The sequence below is a fragment of the Chelonia mydas genome, chromosome 2, assembly GCF_015237465.2.
Source record: "Chelonia mydas isolate rCheMyd1 chromosome 2, rCheMyd1.pri.v2, whole genome shotgun sequence".
NCBI classification, from domain to species: Eukaryota; Metazoa; Chordata; order Testudines; family Cheloniidae; genus Chelonia; species Chelonia mydas.
In genome coordinates, this window is record NC_057850.1 from 202,432,458 (window position 1) to 202,446,711 (window position 14,254).

The 14,254-nt window shown below is 40.9% G+C and overlaps 1 protein-coding gene across 10 annotated transcripts in view; it reads right to left on the minus strand.

The window, feature by feature from the left end:
- The window catches only part of STK31 (serine/threonine kinase 31), an 84,457-nt gene that overhangs the window by 25,789 nt on the left and 44,414 nt on the right, over positions 1–14,254 (minus strand). For all 10 annotated transcript variants that reach the window (XM_043541049.1, XM_043541051.1, XM_043541054.1 and 7 more), the window contains 3 exons: positions 14,081–14,200; positions 13,498–13,629; positions 3,490–3,591 (listed from right to left, as the gene is read on the minus strand). In XM_043541049.1, the coding sequence (XP_043396984.1) occupies positions 3,490–3,591; positions 13,498–13,629; positions 14,081–14,200 (354 nt within the window). The remainder of the gene's footprint in view (positions 1–3,489; positions 3,592–13,497; positions 13,630–14,080; positions 14,201–14,254) is intronic.

Below are 14,254 nucleotides of genomic sequence, written 5' to 3' on the forward strand. Positions count from 1 at the left end.
CGATGAAGTGAGCTGTAGCTCACGAAAGCTTACGCTCAAATAAATTTGTGAGTCTCTAAGTGCCACAAGTACTCCTTTTCTTTTTGCAGATACAGACTAACACGGCTGCTACTCTGAATTCAGCCACTGTGCTGCCTGATCATCTTCCTATTGCTCTGGTGAGAGGACTGGACCTCACACTTCCAGATTTTTGTCTACCATTCATTTTGAAAAAAGCTGTATCAGGTGGAAAAGAGGAAAACTGATGATTATCTCCCTCCACCTCAGAGAGTACTATTTCATTTCACAAAAAGAAAAGGAGTACTTGTGGGACCTTAGAGACTAACCAATTTATTTGAGCATAAGCTTTCGTGAGCTACAGCTCACTTCATCGGATGCATACTGAGGAAAGTGTAGAAGATCTTTTTATATCCACACAAAGCATGAAAAAATACCTCCCCCGACCCCACTCTCCTGCTGGTAATAGCTTATCTAAAGTGATCACTCTCCTTACAATGTGCATGATAATCAAGTTGGGCCATTTCCAGCACAAATCCAGGTTTTCGCACCGCCCCCCCCCCCCCCCCCACACACACAAACCCACTCTCCTGCCGGTAAGTAGGTTTCCGGTATAGCCCCTCCACCCCCACAAACATGATACAGTTCTGTGGTGACCTAGAATCCTATTTTCGACGTCTCCGACTCAAGGAATATTTCCAACATACCTCTGAACAACATACTAATCCACAGAGACCTCCCTACCAACACTACAAAATGAAGGATTCTAGGTGGACTCCTCCTGAAGGTCGAAACAGCAGACTGGACTTCTACATAGAGTGCTTCCGCTGACGTTCACGGGCTGAAATTGTGGAAAAGCAGCATCACTTGCCCCATAACCTCAGCCGTGCGGAACACAATGCCATCCACAGCCTCAGAAACAACTCTGACATCATAATCAAAAAGGCTGACAAAGGAGGTGCTGTCATCATGAATAGGTCGGAATACGAACAAGAGGCTGCTCAGCAGCTCTCCAACACCACTTTCTACAAACCATTACCCTCTGATCCCACTGAAAGTGACCAAAAGAAACTACAGCATTTGCTCAAGAAACTCCCTGAAAAAGCACAAGATCAAATCCGCACAGACACACCCCTGGAACCCCGACCTGGGATATTCTATCTACTACCCAAGATCCATAAACCTGGAAATCCTTGGCGCCCCATCATCTCAGGCATTGGCACCCTGACAGCAGGATCGTCTGGCTATGTAGACTCCCTCCTCAGGCCCTACGCTACCAGCACTCCCAGCTACCTTCAAGACACCACTGACTTCCTGAGGAAACTACAATCCATCGGTGATCTTCCTGATAACACCATCCTGGCCACTATGGATGTAGAAGCCCTCTACACCAACATTCCACACAAAGATGGACTACAAGCCGTCAAGAACACTATCCCCGATAATGTCACAGCTACCTGGTGGCTGAACTTTGTGACTTTGTCCTTACCCATAACTATTTTACATTTGGGGACAATGTATACCTTCAGATCAGCGGCACTGCTATGGGTACCCGCATAGCCCCACAGTATGCCAACATTTTTATGGCTGACTTAGAACAACGCTTCCTCAGCTCTCGTCCCCTAACACCCCTACTCGCGCTATATTGATGACATCTTCATCATCTGGACCCATGGAAAAGAAGCCCTTGAGGAATTCCTCCATGATTTCAACAATTTCCATCCCACCATCAACCTCAGCCTGGTCCAGTCCACACAAGAGATCCACTTCCTGGACACTACAGTGCTAATAACGATGGTCACAAACACCACCCTACACCGGAAACCTACTGACCGCTGTTCCTACCTACATGCCTCCAGCTTTCACCCTGACCACACCACATGATCCATCATCTACAGCCAAGCTCTGCAATACAACCGCATTTGCTCCAACCCCTCAGACAGAGACAAACACCTACAAGATCTCTATCAAGCATTCTTAGAACTACAGTACCCACCTGCGGAAGTGAAGAAACAGATTGATAGAGCCAGAAGAGTTCCCAGAAGTCACCTACTACAGGACAGGCCTAACAAAGAAAATAACAGAACGCCACTAGCCGTCACCTTCAGCGCCCAACTAAAACCCCTCCAACGCATTATTAAGGATCTACAACCTATCCTGAAGGATGACCCAACACTCTCACAAATCTTGGGAGACAGGCCAGTCCTTGCCTACAGACAGCCCCCCAACCTGAAGCAAATACTCACCAGCAACCACATACCACACAGCAGAACCACTAACCCAGGAACCTATCCTTGCAACAAAGCCCGTTGCCAACTGTGCCCATGGGGACACCATCACAGGGCCTAATCACATCAGCCACACTATCAGAGGCTCGTTCACCTGCACATCCACTAATGTGATATATGCCATCAGGTGCCAGCAATGCCCCTCTGCCATGTACATTGGTCAAACTGGACAGTCTCTACGTAAAAGAATAAATGGACACAAATCAGATGTCAAGAACTATAACATTCATAAACCAGTCGGAGAACACTTCAATCTCTCTGGTCACGCGATTACAGACATGAAAGTTGCTATATTACAACAAAAAAACTTCAAATCCAGACTCCAGCGAGAAACTGTTGAATTGGAATTGATTTGCAAATTGAACACAATTAACTTAGGCTTGAATAGAGACTGGGAGTGGCTAAGTCATTATGCAAGGTAACCTATTTCCCCTTGTTTTTTCCTACCCCTCCCCCCCCCAGACGTTCTTGTTAAACCCTGGATTTGTGCTGGAAATGGCCCACCTTGATTATCATACACATTGTAAGGAGAGTGGTCACTTTAGATAAGCTATTACCGGCAGGAGAGTGGGTTTGTGGGGGGGGGGGGGGGGGGGGGGGGCGAAAACCTGGATTTGTGCTGGAAATGGCCCAACTTGATTATCATGCACATTGTAAGGAGAGTGATCACTTTAGATAGGCTGTTGCCAGCAGGAGAGTGGGGTGGGAGGAGGTATTTTTTCATGCTTTGTGTGGATATAAAAAGATCTTCTACACTTTCCACAGTATGCATCCGATGAAGTGAGCTGTAGCTCACGAAAGCTCAAATAAATTGGTTAGTCTCTAAGGTGCCACAAGTACTCCTTTTCTTTTTGGGGATACAGACTAACACGGCTGTTACTCTGAAACCTATTTCATTTCAGAGGCTTTACTGAATATGAGTGTGTCTTTAGTCTTTCCGTTCAGTACTGTAACATTCATTCTTTAGATTTTACTGAGAATGAATGTATATAATAAAGCAACTGAAATGTAAATAGGTTTCAGAGTGGTAGCCGTTTTAGTCTGTATCAGCAAAAACAACGAGGAGTCCTTGTGGCTAACAAAGAGACTAATAAATTTATTTATATAACAAATTTTATAACAAATTTATTTATTTACAAATGTATATGTAAACGCAGCTCATAAAAACTACATAGTTTAAGCTGCTTACATAATTGATACTTACATATTCTTCTTGTTCATTGTATATTTCCTGAATAAGACGGTTTCTCAGTCCAGTGATTTCTTCTTTTATTTTTGTTATTTCATACTCACTGTAATCATCAGACTGCATGCAGAAACAATAAAATTACCATCGTATATGTCTCTCAAGAAATTATCATACTATATCATGTAACCTAGTACATAAGACCTAAAAAGTAGCTTCCATATCACATTATAATTTGAGAATGCAGTTTATTCTCAAAAGTATTCTAGGATGAAGGAAAGTTACTAACATCATCAGACCTCTTTTTTTGCTTTTCTAAATTATCTATTTGCTGTAATTTTCTTCATTCTCCTTTTTGGAAATCCTCTGGACACCAATAAAATCTAATGGTTAGAAAGGGCATTCAGTTCACCCAGGTGGGTAGCCTAAATTATTGTTACAATAAAATTAGGGGTTTGAATGACTGGACAAGATGCTACACTAGATTTAGATTTTATCTGAAAGTTCCTGGCCACTGGCTTCATTTTAGAAATAAACTTTACAGAACCTGGACAGGAAGAGAGATGAAAAAATCAGACTGGAGGGTGTGTGTTCACTTCAGTAGCACACACTGGAGATCCGTCTCTCTCTCTCTCTCTCTCTCTCTGAGGAGGAACTTTCTTTTTTTCATATGACTCCTATAATTTTTTTTAAACCATTCTCTATCAGATACATTACTGGAACTTTTGGGTCCGATTTTCAGACCCAGAGCAGGCACACTGGCCTAGAAAGACATGTGAGGGACACACAAACATTGAAAAAAGAAAAGGAGTACTTGTGGCACCTTAGAGACTAACACATTTATTTGAGCATAAGCTTTCGTGAGCTACAGCTCACTTCATCGTAAGCTGCAGCTCACAAAAGCTTATGCTCAAATAAACGTGTTAGTCTTTAAGGTGCCACAAGTACTCCTTTTCTTTTTGCGAATTCAGACTAACACGGTTGCTACTCTGAAACAAACACTGAAACTTTTCTTTATATTGAAAACGACACAGATGGATGCAAATACGCAAATCAACATTTGTGTATCTAGATGGTTAAGCGTGAACTTATCAAGCTACGTGGTACTTGCTCAGTAGGAACACAAACACTTGCCTATCTGGCAAGAGGAGATTAGGCCCTGTGAATATACTGGAATAGGAAATGTTTTAAACAGACCTGGGGAAAGAAATGCAAATTCCATTTCACAGAGGAGTCTGAGATTTCAAAATCTTTTTACGTTCCAATTTGGAACAAAACCTGAAAATTTCATAATACTTTGTGAAAGAAAATGTGTTACATATTCACTGACTTTTTAAAATTTTATATTATAATTCAAAATATAAAACAAAAAAAAAGAAACAAAAAGTCATTTCAAACGGACAAATCAAAATTAGGGTTGTCAAGCGATTATAAAAATTAATCGCAATTAATCGCACGATTATTCAAATTAATGGCGATTAATCGCACTGTTAAACAGTAAGGCCCTTAGGTGTTATATTTGCCAACACCATCTTCAGAATGTGAACAGATTGTAAACTGATGCAGTTTTAGTACATAGTTCTGAGAGGTGAGTTGCTCCAGTTAATCTCAATGTAGTATTACCTCTGGATCTAAAATATGATGATTTAAATATCACTTTTGTTACGACTAGGGCTGTCAAGTGATTAAAAAAATTAATCGCGTGATTAACTGTGCTATTAAACAATAATAGAATACCATTTATTTACATATATTTGGATGTTTTCTACATTTTCAAATATATTGATTTCAATACAAAACAGAATACAAAGTGTACAGTTCTCACTTAATATTTATTTTTATTATAAATATTTGCACTGTAAAAATCAAAAGAAATAGTATTTTTCATTTCACCTAATACAAGTACTGTAGTGCAATCTCTTTATCATGAAAGTTGAACTTACAAATGTAGAATTATGTACAAAAAAAACTGCATTCAAAAATTTAAAAAATGTAAAACTTTAGAACCTACAAGTCCACTCAGTCCTACTTCAGCCAATTGCTCAGACAAAACAAGTTTGGTTACAATTTGCAGGAGATAATGCTGCCTGCTTCTTGTTTACAATGTTACCTGAAAGTGAGAACAGATGTTCGCATGGCACTGTTGTAGCCGGCATCGCAAGATATTTACGTGCCAGACGTGCTAAAGATTCATATGTCCCTTCATGCTTCAACCACCATTCCAGAAGACATGCGTCCTTGCTGATGACGGGATCTGCTCAATAACAATCCAAAGCAGAGATAACCGACGCATGTTCATTGTCCTCATCTGAGTCAGATGCCACCAGCAGAAAGCTGATTTTTTTTTTTTTTTTGGTGGTTCGGGTTCTGTAGTTTCCGCATCGGAGTGTTGCTCTTTTAAGACATATGAAAGCATGCTCCACACCTCATTTCTCTCAGATTTTGGAAGGCCCTTCAGATTCTTAAACCTTGAGTTGAGTGCTCTCGCTTTCCTTGGAAATCTCACATTGGTACCTTTTTTGCATTTTGTCAAATCTGCTGTGAAAGTTCTTAAAACAAATATGTGCTACGTCATCATCCGAGACTGCTATAACACGAAATATAGGGCAGAATGCGGGTAAAACAGAACAGGAGACATACAGTTCTCCCCCAAGGAGTTCAGTCACAAATGTAATTAACGCACTTTTTTATTTTTTATTTATTTATTTTTTTTAAAAGAGCATCATCAGCATGGAAGCATGTCCCCTGGAATGGTGGCCGAAGTATGAAGGGACATATGACTGATTAGCATATCTGGCACGTAAATACCTTGCAACACCAACTACAAAAGTGCCGTGCAAACGCCTGTTCTCAGTTTCAAGTGACACTGTAAATAAGAAGCAGTCAGCAGTATCTCCCGTAAATGTAAACAAACTTGTTTGTCTTAGCAATTGGCTGAACAAGAAGTAGGACTGAGTGGACTGGTAGGCTCTAAAGTTTTACATTATTTTGTTTTTGAGTGCAGTTATGTAACAAAAAATCTACAACAGTAAGTTACATTTTCATGATAAAGAGATTGCACTACAGTACTTGTGTGAGGTAAACTGAAAAATACTATTTCTTTTGTTTATCATTTTTACAGTGCAAATATCTGTACTCAAAAAATTACATTAAGTGAGCACTGTACACTTGGTAGTCTATGTTTTAATAGAAATCAATATATTTGAAAATGTAGAAAAATATCCAAAAATATTTAATAAATTTCAATTGGTATTCTATTGTTTAACAGTGTGATTAATCACGATTAATTTTTTTAATCACACTTAATTTTTTTGAGTTAATTGCGTGAGTTAACTGCGATTAATCGACAGCCCTAATCAAAATGTTTAATTCGAAAAGTGCAGTAACAGGATGTTTTGACATTGCAGAAAAAAAAATTCCATCACACAAAATTTCAGTGAAATCTATACAATTTCAAGAAACCTTTTGGTTTTGACTAAACTGCATTTTCTGACCAACTCTAATTTTAAATCAGTTTGGTCTTCTCTCTCATTCTCCTAAAACTTGCTAGTACTTCTACACATTTAGAAGATCCAACCTGTCCTTGATAGCCTGACAGTGAAAACACTCATCCATACCCTAAACATCTCTCATCTCAACTGTTACCTCTACCTCTTCCTCTCTGATCTCTACCCCGTACATATCACCATCCAGTCCACCCAAAACGTGACAGCTAAAAGTATCTTCCCAGCCCTATTAAACTACATCACCCTTTGAATTTTTCCATTAGCCTCTACTAAAATAAATGGAAATAATCTGGTAACAAATTTACCAGATCAGTTCTTCTACTGATCTCACATTCAAAAATATATGAGCCGCATCTATCTTCCTGCAAATAACTAAGGCTAGAGAGTAAGACTTATTCTTGAGGTGCCAGTGCTTGGCTAAACCGCTTCTACCATCTCTCCAGATGATGTGGGTGAGGTAATATCTTTTATTGGACCAATGTCTGTGGTGAGAGAGACAAGTTTTTGAGCTACACAGAGCACTTCCTCTGACACCTGAGGAAGAGTTCTTTGTAGCTCAAAAGTCTGTCTCTCTCACCAACAGACATTGGTCAAATACAAGATATTACCTCACCCACCTTGTCTCTCTAATATCCTGGGATGAATAACACTGCATGCGCTCTCCAGATGACTATTTCCCAGTGTTGAGTGGAAACACTAAATTCTTATGAACAGATTAAATATAAGCTTCATGGTAAAGCCTTATTCCATTATATTACTGACATGCACGCAAGAGGCCATCACAAAGGATACCTGAAGGCCTTATCATGAGTGGGACAAATTTGGGGGGAGAGGGCAATAAGAGAAAGGTAATACATTAACCATCGTCCATTCTGGATCTTACCCTCCCCTCCAAAACATATGGGACGTAGCATTCTGTAAGGAAAAATTAGAAGGAAAGAGAAATGAGATTAGCCAAAGGATCTGTCCCCAGTGATCTTGTACCTCCTTCCCCACAGATGACTCTCGCTCTTGTGCTTGGATTAGATATAAATAGGTAAATGGGAGGAAGGTATCCCAACCTCTTGAGTATATCTGGAAAACTTCTTGGTTCAGTGACCATTTGAGTGGTTCATCTGTTGACTACAGAGGTTCTCTGCTTGTGTGTTCAGCATCACTTTTATGTGGAATCTCTCTAATAGAGACATTCTGCTCAGAGAAGTCTGTGTGTTACTGCAGTGTTTAAACTTGACCTCCTTGTGCTCCCTTGCCATTTTATGTATGTCATAGTCACTGAGTTGTTTAACTGAGCGAGTGTATGGTCCTCCTTCAGACGGTCCTGGAAGTCTCAAAGAATCAGCACCTCACTGATCTCTAGGAATTAGTTTCTCGGGAGCCTCTCTGACCTTGATGACTTTCCCTGTGCCCCATGGTGTGACAGCAACCTGCAACATCAATATCCATGGTAACAATTTTGGATTCTGGATTGTGGAGGAAGGATGCTATCATCACATGGATTTGCTGTTTCCACCAACTTAGGGACCTGATCACTGTATGGTATCCTCACATTCCTTTCCATCTCCTGTTGGAAACTGTTACAGGCCCTTAAAATCAATCCTTTAACCTTTCTAGTGCAGCTTTACCCAGGGAATAACCCCTACCGCAAAGAGACTGGAAATCCTAGGAGCTGGTACGGATGAATACACATGGTATTCCTCGACACCCAGGAGATCAGTGCCTGAATCTTGTCAACCCTTTCCTGTGCTATGTGCATGCTGTCTCTGCATCAAGCCTGGCAGATGGTTCTCTGAAAGGGAATCAGAGAGCTCTTCTTTAAGTTTGACACAGACAAATGTCCCTACAGCATGCAGGTCTGGTTAGGTTGCTTCTTGCAAGATTGTACGAGGTGAGTATTTAGTTTAAGAAAAGATGCATCTGAGTCCCTAGACTCCTCAGACAGGACACTATCTCTATCAGTAGATTTGTTAACATTCTGTGTGTGGAGGGCAGACCGCATGGTAACACTTTGTACTGACAGTGGCTATTTTTATAAGCATCCTGAAGGAACTGCGGGTACCAGGGCCTTCCACGACTATGCAGATAAGCTCCTCCGGGTCCATTATCAGTTCTCCTAGGGAGAGTGTAGCAAAAGGGAAGTGAAAGTCTGCATCCTGTATTCAGTCTTCTCCTCCAATCCACTCAGCCTCTTAAAGTCTAACTGCACCTGGACTCAGTCAGTTCTTTTTTTTTTTCTGTGAAGAAAAGAGATTAGAGCCCTTGACTTTTTTGCACTGAGGAACAGCCTCTGTCGCAAATAATTCTAGAAGGTGTGAAATTTCCTTGAGGGTGCTTGTCACTGTCTATTGAGGCTGGAAAGAGTGGAAAAGAAAGGACGTGCAGGAGCCTGAAGCTCCAGAATACAACACAGATACTTTTTCACTAATACACCCTCCAGCATGGGACAACTTGAACCCCTGGGTACTGGAGACCAGAGGGGGGCAATGCCCCCCCCATTTTAACAGGGGGCCAAGCCCCCACCTTTTGAGAATCAGAACTAGGCAGAGGCACACAACAAGAGGGGGTCCCCACCCCTCCCCAACTGGCCTCTCACCAGATCTGGGTGGTGTAACAGACGAGCCCCTTCCCTGCTGGCATAATGGAGAGGCAGCCAGACCATATCGGAGTGATACTGCAACCTGGCACATGGGGTCACAAGAACACTTAAATTTGGTTGGAGTTTTCTGTGCTACTGCTTGAACCAGGAGTCTAAGAAGTAGGATGATCCTGCCTGATGGCCTGCATGCTGGATGGAGGTTGGCACTCAGATGCAGACATACTGACTTTTTGGACTGGTAGGAGTTGGCACCTGACTACTTAGTTTGTTCTCATAACTCTTGCTGCCAGCCTCACAGAACTGATGGCTCCATCCTCCATGAACACATCATCAGGGATATTTTATCTAGTACTGACATGGTTTTTTTGTTTGTTTGTTTGTTTTTTTGGGGGGGGGGGGGCAGGGGGTCAAAGCTCTTTAAGGGCATCCCATCAGGATACTGAGGCTGCACAAAGCACGTGATGACCAATGAGACTCAAAGGGCTATGCTAACATTTCTAATTCTCTTCTAAGGGCAGCTTCCATCTTCCTGCCTGAAGATATTGAATACATCTCCCCTTGGCAGGAATTAACATGTCCTTTACAGGGACACCACAGCTGAGGAAGTATGAAGAGAGAATCTTGGAATTCTAGAACCTGGAAGGCTATCAGACTCAGCCTCTTCCTTTTGTTGGCCTTTTTCCAGCTCTTCCTTGTGATCTTCTTGAAGGAGAAATAAGGAGATAGCAAATTATTAGTTTTGAATTGAAGAAATATTACCCTTTTCACGTCCTCTCTCTCCGGCTAGATGTCAGTAGTGCCCACCAACCTTCATGCCAATTTTCAAGCACATCTGTTCCTCGGTGTTGTCCTGATCCAAAACTAACAGTTCCCCTACTTCAGGGTCCCCCAAGGAGCTGAAGACCTGCTGTGCTTGTTTCCTGTGTTATTTTAAGCCTTTTTTGGATTTCTAATGTATTTTGCAGAGCAAGAATCCCCAGAGGATCAGTCTCTCCTAGCCTAGTGTTCTCTTTGAAGTCTTAGCCTGGGCAAAGACAATTTGTTTTGAGCCCAGTTGTGCCTCATCATGTAATACAGAACTGGGGAGGAAGTGGAGGGGACTGCCCCTAAGAGATCCCAAATCCTCCTCTTGGGAAGAACAACTGTCTGAAAGGATGATGGATCCCTTGACTGACGACTCAATTAACCCATTAAAAACCTGAGATGCAAAACTAGATTTTTTTCTCCCTTTGAGGGAGACTGGACTAGGGGCGACTTAGTGCCTTACCCTTGAAGAATTCTTAATCAGTGACAACACCGATATCTCCAGACTCCCAAGAGCTGAGTAGGACCAAGCAGTGGAGGTGTTTCTGGGGGAGTTCTGGCTGGTGTTGTGAGACACAGAAGCCTCAACAAGCTGTCTATAAAGAGCCTTTTCCTCCTGACTCAGGGAGGGCTCTGGGCTGGGAGCAATCACTTCAGAACTTCTCTTCTGTGGCTCCACAGAATATCTTCTTGCAGACAGAGGACGAGGTTGCTCTTCAGCTCAATTCCTTCGGCCAGCTCTGCCATGCTGGCAGAAGGGAGAATTAACAGAAGAAAGGTGCATGGCAGGTGATGCTATTCAGAGAAATAAGGCCCTGAAATTTTGGCTCAATAAAGAAGAGAAGACAGTGATCTCAAAATTGTCTTTAAATGCTGGGCTGTGATAGATAATGTGGGAGTGCTGAATCGCTCCTCTGTCTGCACAGTCCAGAGGAAGAGAATCTGGTCAGACGGTGGAAGGAATGTAGACAAAACCTTAAGAGTCTCGTGGAAAAGACTGAACTGCCCCAGGTATCTGCACGACTAGAGTTCTAAAAAACTTTTGTTCTCCTTTTCAAGGCCCTACCTAACTCTTCCCTTCCAATTGCCAAACCTTCTGTCTCTTATAGTGTAATTGCTCCACCTTTCTCTACCAATGACGCTAGTCTTCATAGCCCATTCACCTGTTTCTCCCATAAGCATCACTTGTGGGGAGGGGGGGGCGGGAAGTATGCCATTCCCTATGTATGGAATCATCTTCCTTCTCTGGTCCATTAGCCTCTCTAATTTTAAATCTCTCTTGAAAGCTCGACTCTACGGTGCTCACAATCACTGAAGCATATGTGGTTTAAAAAAAACCATCAAAATGTGCATATGTGTAAACTGAATATATGCACGATGGCATGACTGTAACCATCATCCGACCTACCCAATTACTTTTTGGTGTGTCACTCTCACCTGTGCTACATCTAAAACTCAAGATTGTAAACTCCTGGAGGTAAGGATGGTGTCTTCTGTAAATACACTCTTGGGAGTAGTAAGACACATATATCTAGAGTTCTTGTTCTGTCAGATAAGAACGGCCATACTGGGTCACACCAATGATCCATGTAGCCCACTGTCCTGTCTTCCAACAGTGGCCAATTTCAGGTGCTTCAGAGGAAATGAACACAACAAGGCAATTATTGAGTGATCCATCCCATCATCCACTCCCAGCTTCTGGCAGTCAGAGCCTTAGGGACACCTAGAGCATGGGGTTGCATCCTTGACATTCTTAAGTAATAGCCATTGATGGATCTATCCTCCATGAACTTATCTAATGCTTTTTTGAACCCAGTTATACTTTGGTCTTCACAATATCCCCTGGCAACGAGTTTCACAGGTTGACTGTGCGTTTTGTGAAGAAGTACTTCCTTTTGTTTGTTTTAAACCTGCTGCCTATTAATTTCATAGGGTGACCCCTGGTTCTTGTGTTATGTGGAAGGGTAAAAAACACTTTCTTATTCACTTTCTCCATAACACTGATGATTTTATAGACCTCTATTACATGCCCCCTTAGTCATCTCTTTTCCAACATGAATATTCTTTTTAATCTCTCCTCATAAGGAAGTTGTTCCATAGCCCATCTTTTTTGTTGCCATTCTCTGTCCCTTTTCCAATTCTAATATATCTTATTTTGAGATGGGGCGACCAGAACTGCATGCAGTATTCAATGTTTGGGCATACCATGGATTTATATAGTGGCATTATGATATTTTCTGTCTTATTATCTATCCATTTCCTAATGATTCTTAACATTGTTAGCTTTTTTGACTGCCACTGCACATTGAGCAGATGTTTTCAGAGAACTATCCACAATGATTTTAAGATCTCTTTCTTGAGTGGTAACAGCTAATATAGATCCCATCATTTTCCATGTATAGTTGGGATTATGTTTTCCAATGTGCATTACTTTGCATTTATCAGCATTGAATTATATTTGCCATTTTGCTTCCAAGTCAGTCAGTTTTATGAGATCCCTTTGGAACTCTGCAGTAAAAAGTAAAATAAGAGGTTAGAGACAAACGGCATCCTTTAAAAATTGGAAGACAGCAGACAAAGGGTAGGAATAAGTGGTCAGTTTTCAGAATGGAGAAAGGTAAACAGTGGTGTCACCCAGGGATGGTTTCGCATACTTGAATAGGGGAGACACAAAATATTCATATAAAAACCTGAAGTGATAGATGAACACCAAAGTATAACCCACAGGAAGGTGAACAAAAATGGAATCTGAGAAACCAAGTAAGATGAAAGGGATCACACAGTGAACACTGGAAAGTAAGATAGATATTCTTGCTTAATATGACATGAAATATGACTGGGTCACTACACAAAACTCTCCCCCTCCCCAAAAAGAGCTGACTTCAAAGCTATCCAGGCCTGGACTATGGAATATATTTGAAAAGCTCCACAGCTTTTAGAGTCAAAACTACTTAACTTAAAATTGGTCTTCAAATAAATGCCTGTTTAGTCAGAACTTAAAGGAAACGTCTCCAATCTAGCAAACTATAACCACTGGTTACCACTTAGCTGGGATAAGCAATTTAATGTCTCTGTAATATGTTTCAAAAAAAAAAAAAAAAAAAAGGGGGAACATTTCCATACTTCTTCCAAGTTGCTCTTTTCAACCAACTTCCATCTGAGTCGTGCCTTTACATTTTTCAAAGTCTTCTTAATTGAGAACAAATTGTCAATGTTCGGGCTTTTATTCAACCATTCCGCAATCTGCTTTTTAAACTAAGTTTAAAAAAGGAAATAGTTAGTGAATGTATTTACATACATGTCCTAATACATTTAGGAAAGACTGGCTGAAGCCTACTATTTAATTTAGTTTTTGTAGGACAGATTACTACTTGCCTATAGGAGCAGGCTTCTTTACAAGTACAATCTTAAAATCATCTTTCAGGAAAAAGTCATCTACCAACAGTCTCCTTAAAGTTATACTTCATGAATTTTTAAAAAGAGTTTGTAGACTTTGTTACTTATTTATAAAAAGCATTTCTAAATTTTAAGTTAAGAATAGGAGACCAGCAATTCTTATTTCCAAAGTAAAAAGCAAATTACCACCAGAACCAGACACACATAATCTTCAATATAAAAAGAAAAGTTAAAGAACACCCTAAAAAAGAAATGAGTTCAGAAAATATTGAACAGTGTGATAGACAAGCAGGTAAAGGGGTAAACTGACCTCAATACTGGTTAAATACTTGCTCTGTACTACAGTGATTAGATGCTGCTCCTGACGGATCTTCTGTATAACTTTATTGTAAGCATTTAAGATTATTTCCTTATCTGCCTCATCTTGCGCCTGGGTTGAATTACACATAAGAAGTAGATAAAAGGCTTGCAGTTATTCTCAATT